The following is a 14,956-nucleotide window of genomic DNA, read 5'->3' as shown; positions in this document are numbered from 1 at the left end:
CTCGGGACTGAACGGGAGGGATCTCCTTATTGTCTTCCCTGCACTGATTCCCAGGTAAGCGAGGCTTGTAGTATACGTTTGGTGATGCATGGTTAGCATGTTACACAGCTTACTGACGTGGCTTCATGCCAATTTTTGTTGTGAGCAAATAAAAATTGAGTTTGGTGAGTTAAAGGATCCCTGGTGTCGTTTCACCTTAATTTTGACCTGGGAATCCGCAAACCCAAGTCACTGTGCTGAGAAACTGGGACATGACAGCCTTGCAGCCAGTTACACAGGCTGCTCCCTTCCTTTTGCTAGCTTTGAAACAGCAAAATCAAACAAATCAACACAGCAGAGATTACGTGAGTAGCTGTTGTTTCACTGCTGTTTCCTCTCATCTCCCTGGGCCACACTTCAGGAACACTGAAATATGAGACCCCAATGTTCACCCTCCCCTTCTGTATTTTTTCATTTAGATTTAGGTACCACAAGTGGGTGTCATGTGACTGTTAATGTATTGCTTTGTGCTTCGGCAGCTCTCTAAATAGTCTGTCTCAGAGGTTTCCCAGCAAAAATAATGCTGAATTAATTAAAAAAAAAAAAAAATCATCAGGAAATTTAAACAATTAATTTTAAGGGCACACTTCAGCCTAAGCTAGCAGGTTTGTTCCAAGCACAAAGTTCAATATCAGAGCCTACATGCATCCCTGTTTTATGATATTAAATATGGCATCGCTAATTCCAGAGTTCACCACTGCACTGGAAGCCAAGAGTAAACATTCTAATTAATCACATGCAGAATGTACTACCAGCTGGACAGAATACAGTGCTGAAATGCGTATGCATGCAATAGTTACTGCAACTGCAGGCTCACAAATACCACTTTTTCATAGTGAAAACAACTCAAATTTCTCTGGATATTATGTGAACAAAAGAACAAGTTTATAGGCATGGTTGATGGCTGGACTCTATGATCTTGAAGGTCTTTTCCAACCTAAATGGTTCTATGATTCTATAGGATCTGGAGTGATTTGTGTTTCAGTGAAGAACTCCTGTATTGTCTTTGTGTGGCAAGGTTTTGGTAGCTGGGGGCAGGGGTTACAGGGGTGGCTTCTGTAAGAAGCTGCTGGAAGCTTCCCCTGTGTTCGAGAGAGCCTGTACCAGCTGGCTCTGAGACGGACCCGCCACCGGCCAAGGCAATCAGTGATAGTGGTAAGGCCTCTGATAATAATTTTAAGAAGGAAAAAAAAAAGTTCAGACAGATGGAAACAGCTGCTGGTGAGAGGAGTGAGAACATGTAAGAGAAACAACCCTGTGGACACCAAGGTCAGTGAAGAAGGAGGGAGCAGAGATTCCCCTGCAGCCCGTGGGGAAGACCACGGTGAGGCAGGCTGTCCCCCTGCAGCCCAGGGAGGTCCACGGGGGAGCAGATCTCCACCTGCAGCCCAGGGAGGAGCCCACGCCGGAGCAGGTGGGTGCCCAAAGGAGGCTGTGACCCTGTGGGAACCCTGAGCTGGAGCAGGCTCCTGGCAGGACCTGCAGATCTGTGGAGAGAGGAGCCCCATGGAGCAGGTTTTCTGGCAGGACTTGTGACCCCACAGGGGACCCACACTGGAGCAGTTCGTGTAGAACTGCAGCCCATGGGAAGGACCCACTTTGGAGGAGTTTGTGGAGGACTGCCTCCTGTGGGTGGGACCCCACACTAGAGCAGGGCAAGAGTGTGATGAGCCCTCCCCTTGAGGAGGATGAAGCAGCAGAAAATAATGTGTGGTGAAATGACTGTAAACCCCATCCCCCTGTGCCACTGGAGGGGCTTGGTAGAAAAATCCAGAAGTGAAGTTGTGCCCGGGAAGAAGGAAGGGGTGGAGGGAAAGTGTTCTGAGATTTGGTTTTATTTCTCATTACCTTAATCTGGTTGATTTGTAATAAATTGAATTAATTTTTCCCCAAGCTGAGTCTGTTTTGCCTGTGACTAATTGGTGAGTGATCTCTCCTGTCCTTCTCTTGACCCACAAGCTCTTTATTATATTTTCTCTCCCCTGTCCAGCTGAGGAAGGGGGAGTGATAGAATGGCTTTGGTGGGCACCTGGCGTTCAGCCAGGGTTAACCCATCACAACTCCCCACTTCTACTAAAGAAATACTTGTATTAAAGAAAGAATCCCGGAAGTCAAATACAAGAACCATAAAATACACCATCATAAAAGCAGAAACATCTGTATGGATTTAATGGGATTCAGTCACTGTCAACATTAAAGCACATCTCACTGCTTAAGTTGTTTTAGCTAGATGCTGGCAATGAGATTTGTCTCTACCTCCTTACCCGTCTTGCTTGTCAATCTACTATAAACCTGGCTAACAACTCTCTATTTATTATACTCCAGTTTGACTTGTGATTATACACAGGAATACTACAACCAATTAATGATTTATCTAAATCACACAGAAATAAAGTATTTCTTTTAAAACTTGTAAGCCTGGTTTTTAACTAAAATAATTAAGAGCAAATAAAAATAAACTTTCAAATATCATATCATTAGCTCTACATAAATTACCAGGAGGAGCTGGTACTTTTAGTCATAAAAAAAACCTCTGGATCATTAAACACCAATGTAACTGTCCTACATGTGTACTGGGTGAAGGGCTCAGTTCTTTTCTACTTGGACCTCCAGTGATGCCATGTTAAACAAACAGCTGATTTCTAGCAACAGAAGGAAAACTGCAAAACAAATGATTTCCCATGCTGTTTTTTAATTAGAACTTTAAAAAAAGGCTAGGAAACTAACCATGCTGTCAAACAGGGTACAAAATCCTTATTCACCAATAAGTTAAGTGTTCTTATAAATAGATGTTCTAGCCTTTTGTACACTGCACTGAGTATAAAGCTGAGCTTCAATTACTCCTCAGACTCTGATCCTTCTTCATCTTGACTGATTTGGAAGTAGCGCAGTTCGTACGTCTCCTTGTCGGACGCAACGACGCGAAGCCAGTCGCGCAGATTGTTCTTCTTGAGGTACTTCTTTGTGAGGTATTTTAGGTACCTTAAACACAGTAATTACACGTTAGAACTTTCTCATTTAACAACCTTTACTGCTGTCTGCACTCCACCCAAGTCACAGCTCTAGCAGGGCAACACCACGCTAATTATATCCAGAAATAAAAAATTACCATCTATAACAGGTAATACAAGTATATTTTCATTCCAGACACATAAGAATTTACTATTTGATGCTTTTTGACTACATAGCACAAGGCCAGTAACTCGAAAGCATTGAGAAGTGGTTCTAAACCTTGGTCTAACATAACAGATACAGGTTTATCTCTATCAGCAAATGAAGGGGGGGGATGCAGGGAAGGAACTCTACCTCTAATCAGTGTGCTACTCATCTGTTGCATGCCCTAGCATAGTATGCAGTTTAAGGCTTCATTTGACCTAAGGGGTCCTTCTGCAACAACACATAGTGTGTACCCATATATTTTAATACAACCAGTTAAGTAATAAAACAGCCACCCATGACGTGAATTCAGCATGGCTTTTAAAAGCCTATCTTTCTTGGATACACTTCTAACAAGCTATATAAAGCATCTCTGTGTTACTATGCTTGTGTTAGAGGGAGCATTAATTTGCAATCAAGGCTTGAGTTTTAAAAAGTTTTTTAAACATCTAATATTATAAATGTTTGAATTAATTACGTCTTTCACTCATATTTACAAATGCTATAAAGATCTGAGCTAACGCCTCCTCTGTATGTATCAGAAGGGCCTCATGTTCAACACACCACTGCTTAAAATCCACTATCACAAATACAACAAAAGGAAACCTTTCACCAACCTTTTAGAAAATTGCTTCTCGGATGTCACTGTGATCTTGTTCTTCAGACGTTCAATGTGAACGGTGTTGCCCAAGTTTCCAGTTTTTCCATTGACCTTAACCTTCTCCTTTAGGAACTGTTCCTGTTTCAACATTAAAGAAATAGAACACTAGGGAATGGCACCCTAGGTGTGAACTAGGGAAGGGACCCTAGCCATAGAGCAGTATTAAAAATCACCGTTTACTTGTATCCTGATAGCAAGTATTTACAACGCAGTAAAATTTTACCACATGTAACTAAAAAAAAAATTAAAATAAAATCAGCCCCGTGCTAAAACAGGATCCAATTTAAAGCAGCTGTAATTATTTGTGGACAGGTGTGAGCTGCCTCATCTGTAAAAGACATCTAAACCCAAGAAACTTTCAAGAAGTGCCGATAATTTAAAGAACAGCTGTTGATTTTACCAACTTCGAATGTGACTTTTCGGCTGCATTTCAGTTACGGTCCTGTACTAAAGCTGTTATTATGCCACGCACCAGAAGCACGCGCAAACCCACGACTTACGAAATTCCCCGAATCAAAGATTCCATCTTCCACAGGATGGGTCAAGTCAAGGCAAAACTTCCACGTTGACTTTTTCGATTTTCTGTCCTTTTGCTAAAACACACACCCAACAAAAACCCCATTAACAATCCGCACCCGAAAAGCTTTCACCGCGGCGGCCTGTGGCGAGGGCCCGGGGCGCCCCCCCCCCCCCACTCGAGGCCCTCTCGGGGGAGAGTCCCGCTTGCCACCACACGGCGCCGGGAAGAGCCGCCGTCTCCCCGCCGGCCGCTCCACAGCCGCCCGCCGCCAACCGTCCCTCTGTGAGGAGGCCGCGGCCCCGCCCCGCCCGCGCGCGCTCACCGGCAGCATGCTGCCCCTCCGCCGCTCTCCCACGAAAAGAGCGCCCCGCCCGCCCCGCCGCGCTTTTATACCCCGGCGCTGACGTCACCGCGCAGGCGGGGCGGGGCCAGGCGGGTCACGCAGGGAGGCGGGGCGCTTTCCCGCCGGCGATAAAGAGCCACCACACGTCTTTAGCATGAAGGAGCCACCTTTTTATTTCATCTTATTTTCCGCTTTTTTTCTTTTTTTTTTTTTTTTTTTTTTTAATTTCTGTTGGACAGGAACGCAAGCGCTTCTCTTGCTCTCGTACAAGCCGCAGGCCGCGCCGCTGTAGCGGTGAAGCGTTTCTCCTGCGGGAAGGCGAGGGCGCTGGCGGAGAGCGGGGGAGCGCACGGTGCCCACTGCCACTCGTGCCCACTGCCACTCGCGGGTCGGAGCCAGGGCCCGCAGATCCCCTTCCACGCCGCCACCAAAGCGCCAAGGGCTCTCCTGCGCTCCCCGTCATCTCAGCCAGCACCCGGCTCCCCGCAGCACCGACGCCCCTAGGATTTCTGGAGCAAAACACGCATCGACGTCCTTCCCCCGATAGCTCGCGTGGCGTCGAAAACAATACAGCTTCCAAAACAGATACACGCTCGAACCGCGAGGACTGCGCTTCCCGGTTCACGCAATTTACAGGGTTTGGGTTTTGCTACGATCGGTACAACGAGTCGTCGCCAGCACTCCCTCTTTCTTTCTCCCGCGTTTCGAAAGCCGCACCAAGCAACGGTTAACGATATACATAACAGCACAGGACGACAGGGGTTTTCTGCCACACAGCAATACATAGCAAACATTTCCCTTTAAGTTCGCAAACCAAGTTACTCTCAGATGCCAAATACCGTAGGGCCAGACTGCAGACGCTGGAGAGACTTCTGCTGCTCTCGGCGTACCGTGCTGAACTGCCGAACGCTCCAGGATCTACGCCTTCGTTAACGTTCTCGGTGTATAAGCGAGATACTCGAAATATCCTTAACAAGGTCTTTTTTTTTTTTTTTTCCTGAAGTTTAGTTCTACTGTAACAAACTACATTCTAAATTACTCAACCGAAAAAAGTGGGATTTATTGAATTTTGAATTCTGTGAGACTGACCTGCAGTAACCATAAGAGTTCAAACTATCAACAAATTTGACTTCTTTACAGATTATGTAAAATCACCTGTATTGTGAAACTACAGACTGTGCACCGTTTCTGGGTACATCATGGATTAGAAAAACCTGCGAGAGGCTTGAAAGCAGTTACGTTGAAACAATGAAACTCAGCTAACTTCTTAAAAAAAACAGCCCTGAGAACATGGCTCAACTAGCGAGAGCCTAGTTGAAAAACCACCATTATAAGCAAAAAATTAGAAGGTTCTATTGAAATCTTAAAGTATTACTTGCCAACATTTGAGGCAGGAAACACTGCAGTCTTTCCAATGCTGTAAAGTAGTAAGAGAAACTCAATGAACTGGAGCCATAAAAAAAATGCATTATTTGGAGTGGAAATACTTTTCTTCACCTCCTAGTTTTCACAGCCTTTACTCTAAGCAGTTGCATCAGCTATTAGAAGTTTATCGTTTTCGGTTTTGACACAATGCAAGTATTAAGACAGTACTACAGAACAAGTACATTGGTTAAGATTTGTTTTAAAGTAAAGCTATGACAGGAGAATCTCCCTAAGCATTTGGTTAGGGATCTTAAAAATACGCATCTATATGGACTACTGATCACAAACAAAGTTTGTCGCAAACGATTCTGACAGTAAACTGAAACATCTTACTTTGGAAAAAATGCCTCAAATACATGTTCTAATTTAGAAGCAACTTGTTTAACCTTACTGAAACTTGGAGATTATGCTTAAGACTCATGCTTATGTATTACCTATGGGAAACTTCATGCATGACGAGCCAATGCTCTGCACTTCCATAATGTTCGAAGTGCTTCACAAAAGACAACTAAGTATCTAAGAACAAACCTATAATGAAGTACTTAATCATTTAGATCTTGCAGAACTGAAGGTTGCAATAGAAGGACATAGATATGTCCCAAGGAGGGCTCTTCCAGCAAGCTGGAGGTCATAAAACCTCTGTCTTTAGATTGCTGTAGTACCTGAAAACTCCAGTCAGACCAGGACCCCAGTTGTAGGAACAGGACAAAAACCAGCCCTCGTCCCAGACAGCTTACAGTCTAAGTAAACGCTTAGATTGTGGGCCAGTGGCATCAAATACCTGTCTTCCAACAAGGTTCTAGAGGGCAGACAGGCACCTGAAAGTAGACTAAAGCACTACGAGGACAAGAACAAATCCAAGTCTTGTAGTTTTCAAGCATATTAGAAGTATTCGTAATGCGGTGATAGCATTAGAACTTGCACTTAGTTTGACATAGCGACCTATGACTTCCCATTTGACATCGCACAGCTCAGCTTGCTGTCAAGACCATCATCAGTGGCTTCACAGTCACCTCCAAAGCCAGCAAAGCCTCTCTTTCAGGTACCAGGTCAATAGAGAGGCAGAAAGGAGCATGGTGCAGACTAGCTTGAACTACTAAGCATGCTCTTCAAAATTATTCTGAATGCACATCTATCTTTTGCATCTACAGCTTTTTTTTAAAAGCAGTTTTGCCATTTCAGTCAAGGTGCTGTTTATAGAGTTGATCTGCAATGTGTATTGTGCTAGGCAAGAGCGTGTGGCAGTATCCTGCTTCTGCCAGGTGTCCCAGGTAACTGTGCTTTATTACCAGTGTATATTTATTGCTGTCTTTACCTTCGCTGTACTGCTCTCCCTGTCATGAGAAGTCGATGGAAAAATGCATGGTTTTTGCCATCTAGATTAGACCTCCAAGATTTGCTAAGCCCTGCCACAGTATGTACAAGGGCAGTTCAGGACAGTTGCCACGAGCCCTTTGGGGATTAGAGAGTACATACTATTAAGCTACAAACATTTTAAGCAGTAAACAGCAGCGTGAAGTCTGACCCTCGCTGCCAATAGTGTGAATTGTGCGTGCTGTCCAGGGCAGCATGCCACATGTTTACAAGTTGTCCTCTGTTAGCCTGCAGCCACTGAAGCTTAAGGCAAGTTCATGAAACAATTTATCAACTGTGAAGAGAGGTCCGAGCCACGCACTAAGGAAGTTTCCCACTCATGAAGAGTCACCAAGTCTTAGAATTCAAGTTGAACACCTTAAACAGGAGCAGCCTAGTTATCCTTCCATAACTACTGCTGTGAAGCCTTGTGTTTGCCTGTTAAGCTACTAAATAGTTAGAGGCATGCATGCGTGTTTCAATGACTCAGAACTCCCTTGGATAGGAGCTAGCTTTCATAACTATGCAGCTATTTATTTACTTTTATAGTTAAGCCATGGTTGTTCAGTATTGTCTGTCAAGTCTATATTTTGAAAACATAATAGTTTTATTTTTTTAAAAAGAATCACATGCATTTAGTTTAGGCTCAATGCTACAGTTTGTCCCACTTCTCGAAAAACATGTGGTCCCTGTGCTACAAAAATATGGTCTGAACCTGAAGATTAAAACCTAAAGCTGGAAGCACTGCAACAGATTCCCATGGAGTTTGTCACCCTCTTATAGTTTAAGATAAATATAATAAAGGAAAGCAATTGAACTGCATTTTTCTATTTATTTTTCAAGTCTGACAAAGGCCTCGAGTGAAAGTCTATAGCTTAAACATCCATTCTCACCTTTGTGTCCCCTTGACCTGTCTATGTCTTATCTACCCAATATTCCAACTGCCTGCCTAAACCACAGGTAGGCTTTGACACCATTTTATCGTTACAATAAGCCAACAAGTTGGCAAAGAAGAATACAGAGGTAATACAGTTAAGTTGCACATGGCCACTGGGGCTTGGTCAAGCCAGCTGGCATTTTTGATCACTTGAGTTTCTTGGTCTAAAAGTTGCGATTGGCACCTACAGTTCTGCAAGAGTCCCAATCCACAAAATACTTAAGCTTAAAAAAAAAAAAAAAAAAAAAAAGCTACTTTTATTGTCAGTTCTACCTAAACATGTCAAGAAAAATACTATTTGTGCTCTAGGTCACTTTATAATCCTAGATACCTACCAGCTTATCTAAAAGCCCCTGAATACTGTATTTTGTCTGTTCATACAGACAAACACTGTTTTGCTCAAGCAAATAAAAATATATCCACTAGTAACACCTGATTGGTTTCTCAGATCCATAGCTGAAACCCACAGGAATGTTAAAATAGTTACAATTAAGGAATTAAAATCTCAGTGATTTTGAAAACTGCCAGTTAGCCTGCAACACTAATCCAGAATCCAGCACTGCTTTTTAACAATTCAGAAAAGAAATGAGGTTGCTTGTGAAGGCCAGAGCTTTGGTGACAATAAGAACCAAATTTATAGATCTGTGGTTTGTCCAGACCTGAGCAGTTGCCCGAGCCTGGCGATCCTCTTTATTTGCAAGGCTTTATGGCTACAGCACATTCTTCATTCATTGCACTTATGACGGATATCTGGAAGAAAAGACAGATAGGTGAACTCCAACCCATGCCAGAGGAGGCGCTCCTAGAAGTTACACACTTTCCCTTTTTAGTATCTATCCCATCTCTCTTGAGAAGAAAAAAAATACAGTTGAAGCTGGTAAAATTCAGTGATTAGAAGAATGTCCACAATATCTGCCCCTCTGTCCTGGTTTCAGCTGGGACAGAGTTAATTTTCTTTCTAGTAGCTGGTATAGTGCTATGTTTTGGGTTCAGTATGAGAAGAATGCTGATAACACACTGATGTTTTCAGTTGTTGCTGAGGAGTGTTTAGACTAAGTCAAGAATTTTTCAGCTTCTCATGCCCAGCCAGCAAGAAGGCTGGAGGGGCAAAAGGAGTTGGGAGGGGGCACAGCCAGGGCAGCTGACCCAAAGTGGCCAAAGGGGTATTCCGTACCATGTGATGTCATGCCCAGTATATAAACTGGGGAGAGTTGGCTGGGGAGGATGGCTGCTCAGGAACTAGCTGGGCATCAGTCAGCAGGTGGTGAGCAACTGCATTGTGCATCACTTGTTTTGTATTTTCCAATCCTTTTATTATTATTATTTATTATTACTATTGTAATTTTACTACTGTTATTATCCTTGTTAGTTTCTTCCTTTCTGCTCTATTAAACTTTTTATCTCAACCCACAAGTTTTACCTCTTTCTTTCAGATTCTCTCTCCCATCCCAATGGGTGGCGGAGAAGTGAGTGAGCGGCTGCGTGGTGCTTAGTTGCTGGCTGGGGTTAAACCACGACACCCTCCCACTGATTTGCTCTTTTGCTGCCTTCTCTATGCCACATTGCCTTGGCTGGCACCTTGAGGTTCGTACAACAGAGGAAGATGAACAAGGTCCTGCAGTAGAGCCAAACTAACAACTGGTGTGGCCCAGCATAAACTCCAGTCTGCAGAGCTACTTGCAGATATGTTTGCTAACATAGCAAATTAGACTACTCAGACTATATCACAAAACTCTGCACTTGGTCCTGATGAAGAAAGCCTGGAGGCTCCAATCCACACCATGCGGACAGCACTGTTGGGATTTACCTAGACATCTGAGACACACCCGCATCGCCTCACTGTCAACTGAGCCAGGCTTCAGTGCTCCAGTACAAAAGTCCTTCTGCACCTCAAAGGACCGATTCCCATGCTTCTAACCCGCTCATCATGGAGAGCTACAAATGGTCAGTATTAGAATAAGACTTCTTCATTGCATAATCAAGGGGAATTAACCACAACTCTTCTTGTCTGCCCTCTATGCTTACCTGCACATCTTCATTGGCATTGAATTTTCCTTCTATTTCTTTGCCAAGATCCCCTTCTGGCAGCTTTAGATCCTCACGAACTTCACCGCTTTCTGTCAGCAGGGAGAGATACCCATCCTGAATACCTATCAGCTGTGAAGAGAAGTTCACTTTTAGGAAGTTTAACATCAGTAGTCACTAGTAGGCAGTAGCTGAAGGTAAGAAGACAGTGAACTCTACCTGTTACATTAATTCTCTAGTACTGTGTTTGTAACAGTTAAGAAACTAATTTAACTCAATTTTTAGCAAGAGTTTAGAGGGCGGAGAGTTAGGGCAACTGTAGCAAAAGCTATCAAGAACCACCAGAACCCTGCTGGTTATTTCCTAGTATGTGGGGCACCGCAAAACCCATCCTTGTGATTCAGAAGAAGTACTGCTTCCAGGTCACTGGTTCAGCTTTTTACGCTTATGAATTAGAAACAGTAACTGGAATGGTGTTCACTGAACAGCACTGCTTTTACAAAGTGTACAAAGTTCACAATGGTCGAACTGTACGCTTCTATACCTCCATTTGTACAATGAGATACCATCATTTACATTAAAGGCTAATGAATAAATTGGGGAACATCCACCAAGCTCTGGACCACTTTTATAATGCTGTTTTCAGCCTCACCAAAAGACTGAGCTCAGGGGAACAGCTATTTTGACAGAGCAGGTTAGGGAACGTGGAACACCTAACAGTAAACCAAAAAGGCAGGCCTAACAAATCTGATAAACATCAAGAATTTCAGTAGCAATGAGGACCCAAGAACGGGAGAGAAAGATCACCAAGATAACATTAACAATCTCTTGGAAGGTCTGAGCCCTAAGACAAGCCAGTCACACTTAATCCAAACAGCACCAGCTGTCCTGAAGAGTTGCTAACTCTCTGAACTTTGGCTTTGTCAAGCAATTGCAGCTTTCCAGCTGATGTGGACGTGTATCAGTTCCTGACCAGAACTACTCCCGAGACAAGGGAAAGAGAGCTGACACATTATAACTCAGAACCTGAATCTGCTTTTAAGAGCTCACTATCCCTATCACAGAAGGCATTACAGAAGTTAGAGGCCTGACAAGTTCCCTCCATACATACATTTCAGAGCAGAAATCAGGAGCACCAAAATAACTTGAGATCAACTAAAGCCAGCTTCCACACAAGGAGCAGAAAGCACTGTAGCAAGTTAGAACTGGTGTCAGATGCAGCTTAAGACTGTCTTGTTGATTCATCCACCCTATGTAAGGGTTAAATTTTAAATGACAATACATGCTTAGATTCAAATTTACTTCTAGTGAGATCTTGATTACCCTTTAACTAATATAACTTGCGGCAGGGATAACACCTCTCCAGATACTAAAGGATGCCAGTATTGCAAAGAATGAAGAAGTGACCTTACAACATGAGCTAGAAAACGTTGTCTACTACCTGCAATTTCTAAAGATTGCAACTATAACATGAGGTTGTCAGTACAGTAAGGAGCTCTCCATCAATGAGCTCTGACAGTTTTAACAATTCAGTAAACGCTACAACTTCAGCAATGTCATGTCTCGACAGGCAAGTTCCATCAATTCTGACAACAGTACCTTATTAATTGAGAGGCAAGTTTGGGGATGAAGAGAGTTTACATGTGGTATTAGGCGTATAAAGCCTCCTAACGTGTGGGAGGATGCAGTGACTGTTAACTTACCTGGTAATCATTCCTCTTGATATTGGGAACATCCATGTTATGAGTTGATGGACAAATATCTTCATATTTTTTACCAGTGAAGATATCAATACCAACCAAGTGAACCTACAAGAGAAGAAAAATAGTATCAGTTACTGGAGGTCCTAGAGAAGCAAGATGCCATTGTCATCGCTATTGCTGGTTCCACACCGTTTTCTAAAAGATCACATGTGATACCAGACTCTGCCTGGACCCTTTGCTTGTGGTATGAAAGCAGCCCATGCAGCAAGAGAAAGCCTCTCACACCCTTTCATAGCACACTACAGCAACACTACATGAGAACGCAGATCAGCCACTGTCACCTTCCATAGCCTTCTGTAGTTTTACAGCAGCAAGCTAGAGCTCAAGAGTACGCAGGGGTTGAGAAAAAGTTTACTTCCAGTTCTAGCTGTTCGGAGAAAAACAGCAGTGTCGGTGACAACACAGAGGTTAAGGGGAAAAGAAGATGTGGTCATGAACAGAGATTAAAGCAGCTCCCACCTCCCTTTATGCTAGCAGCAGCTGTCCACTGCAGCTAGTGCTTGGATTACCAGTTCATAGCCTGCTTCTCTCAGGTCCTTTCACTCTCACAACTGTTTCAGTGTTTAAGAAAACTGGATCTGCCTAATAAAACAAGCCATAAAAAAGCAAGGGGAGGGAGAAAGGAAAAAAAAAACAACTGGCAAGGGCTTGGTATACTCTAGCTTTGACAAATCCTAAATACTTTACCCACCTACCTGTACCATACAAGGTTGTGGAAACTTACAAATCTAATTAGCCTGTGTTTGTAACAGATCTGTCTCTAAACTCTAATATACCCAGCACAAAGTGTTGCTGAATGAACGAAGGGGGGAGTCTAGCCTTGGTCCAAGCTTTGGACAGCTGCATAAACCAACTGCTCAGGCAGCAGGACTGCAGCCTAAGAATGTCCCTGCCGGAACGCAGGAGGGGGAAGGTATGCCTCACTCGGTGCTTAAAAAAAGGAAAGAAGCAGCGAGGCAAGCCGGCAAAATAGGGCCAGAGCAGGCCTGGAGAGGTAACGACTGTCTGCTGAGCTCTTCTGGATTATGTAACAGAACATGGGCACTTCTAGTAAGCGCTTAAGTCGAGCGCTGCAATAGTGAAAGCCTGCTAGCACAGGGAGACAGAAAAGTGCTTTGGTGGGTAGCGACTGCACAATCCAACCACGCCCTAGTGATTTCATCAGCCCCCCTTCCAGAACTTACTCTACCCCCACTACAGAAACAGGTTTTATCGCTATCAGCTTTAAAGCTTCTTAACAAGTTGGGAGGGAAAAAAAAAAACAACCCCAAACCCCAACACCCTCCCCCCGCTCCCCGTCCTCAATCCTTCCTGCGTTACATTACTGGAAGCCCTTGAGCTAACTCTAGAGCGAAGAGACACACGAGACGCCGCTGCGAGAAAAGCAAAAGCAGGATACAGAGCGCTCTGCCAAATGAAACGCTACACCCTCCCCTCTCGGCCGGCCAAGCCAGCGATGCCGCTCGGAGGGCCGGCAGCCGCAGAGAGCACACACACTGCGGGCCGAGCAACAGATCGGGGCTTGCAGAGCCCGCCCGGGGCCGCTCACCTTGGCGTGGCCGTGCTTGCCCGTCTTGGAGGTGGACATCTCCACGATCTTGCAGGGGCGGCCCTTGAGCACCACGAAGCCGTTCTTCCGCAGCGCCGAGCACTGCATGGGGTACGTGAAGGAGGCGCCGGCATCGCCCGTGGTGAAGTCGAGCTCGTCGGCCATGGCGCTGGGCGGGGAGGGAAGGGGCGGGGGGGGGGGGGGGGAAAGGCGGGCTGGGGGCTGCAAGCAAGCGAGAACGGTCGGGGCTCGGAGATCGGGCGGCGGGAAGGGCCGGTGCCCGGGGGGACACGACACGGGGCGAGGAGGGGGACGGGGGGGACGGGGGACGGGACGGGACACACGGACACGGGGACCCAGCCACCTTCTCCCGGCGAGGGCAGCGCGATGGCGGCGCCCCCGGGGGCGGGGAGGGCCGGGCCTCGCGCCCCGCCACGTGCCGAGGTCCCGGCGCCCGCTCCCGGTCTCGCCCCCCCCCCCCTCCCCCCACCCCGTTCCTTCACTTCCCCGTCCCCTCAGCGCCGCGGCCCTAGCCGCCAAACAGCGCGCAGCCCCGGGGGCCGGTCCCGAGCGACGCCGCGGCCCTTTCTTACCTCACGAAGACGATCGGGGAGGCCGCGGGCGGGAACCGGGGACCGGGGTACACGGCGGAGGGGGAGGGGGTGGGGGGGTTGGGGGGGGGCACGGCGCCGCGCACACGCGCCCGACCACTGCGGCGGCGGGAAGGGGGCGGTGGGGCACGGCGGGGAGCGCGCGCGCCAGGCCCCGCCCCCGCCCCGCCCCGCCTCTCCCGCTTCCGCCGCCCTCATTGGTCCGCGGTCTCCCCCCCCGCCCCCCCCCGCCTCCACCGCCTCGCTCCGAGGGGGCGGGGCCTGCCGGCCTCTTCCTTCCTTCCTTCCCCTTCCCCTCCGCCCGCCGGCTGACCACGTGCTGGGGGGGGGGGGGCGGGGGGGCCGCTTCCCGCCTTCGCCCACCCGGCGCGTTCGCCCCGCCCCTCGCCGGCGCCTACGGAGAGCGGTTGGGCTCAGCCCGCCCTCCCGCCAATCGCGCGGCGCCGGCGCCGTTGCTACCCGGGGGCAACCTTTTCCCCCACCCCGCCCGAGCCCCGCCCCCTCGGGCTCGCGCATGCGCGGGGCTGCCCCTCGGCCGCCAGGCGGCGCCGCGCGCCTCCTCCCGAGCCACCGC

At 46.8% G+C, this 14,956-nt stretch overlaps 3 protein-coding genes across 6 annotated transcripts in view; 1 reads left to right on the top strand and 2 right to left on the bottom strand.

Annotated features, from left to right (window-relative positions):
* Positions 1-14,956, top strand: part of SKIL (SKI like proto-oncogene) — a 237,469-nt gene that overhangs the window by 120,731 nt on the left and 101,782 nt on the right. The window lies entirely within an intron of this gene.
* On the bottom strand, positions 2,712-4,789 carry RPL22L1 (ribosomal protein L22 like 1). The gene is made up of 4 exons (XM_049804025.1): positions 4,699-4,789; positions 4,357-4,449; positions 3,813-3,934; positions 2,712-3,021 (listed from the first exon to the last, which is right to left on the bottom strand). The coding sequence occupies exons 1-4, from the start codon at positions 4,705-4,707 to the stop codon at positions 2,877-2,879; spliced, it is 369 nt and encodes a 122-aa protein (XP_049659982.1). The 5' UTR covers positions 4,708-4,789; the 3' UTR covers positions 2,712-2,876.
* On the bottom strand, positions 4,852-13,991 carry EIF5A2 (eukaryotic translation initiation factor 5A2). Of its 4 annotated transcripts, none has more exons than XM_049804023.1 (5): positions 13,772-13,984; positions 12,163-12,267; positions 10,460-10,591; positions 9,094-9,184; positions 4,852-6,136 (listed from the first exon to the last, which is right to left on the bottom strand). In XM_049804023.1, exons 1-4 carry the CDS (start codon positions 13,934-13,936, stop codon positions 9,125-9,127), a joined length of 462 nt encoding a protein of 153 aa, XP_049659980.1. In that variant the 5' UTR covers positions 13,937-13,984; the 3' UTR covers positions 4,852-6,136; positions 9,094-9,124. The 4 variants fall into 4 exon arrangements, 3 of the variants coding, with proteins under 3 accessions (XP_049659980.1, XP_049659979.1, XP_049659981.1); XR_007506447.1 differs by lacking the exons at positions 4,852-6,136; positions 9,094-9,184 and adding exons at positions 9,191-10,049; positions 10,242-10,369 and having other exon boundaries at positions 13,772-13,991; XM_049804022.1 differs by lacking the exon at positions 4,852-6,136 and having other exon boundaries at positions 8,662-9,184.

The sequence above is a fragment of the Accipiter gentilis genome, chromosome 6 (assembly GCF_929443795.1).
Source record: "Accipiter gentilis chromosome 6, bAccGen1.1, whole genome shotgun sequence".
Lineage (NCBI taxonomy): Eukaryota > Metazoa > Chordata > Aves > Accipitriformes > Accipitridae > Astur > Astur gentilis.
Note: the sequence above shows the minus strand (reverse complement) of the source record. Positions and strands in the feature narration are given on the sequence as shown.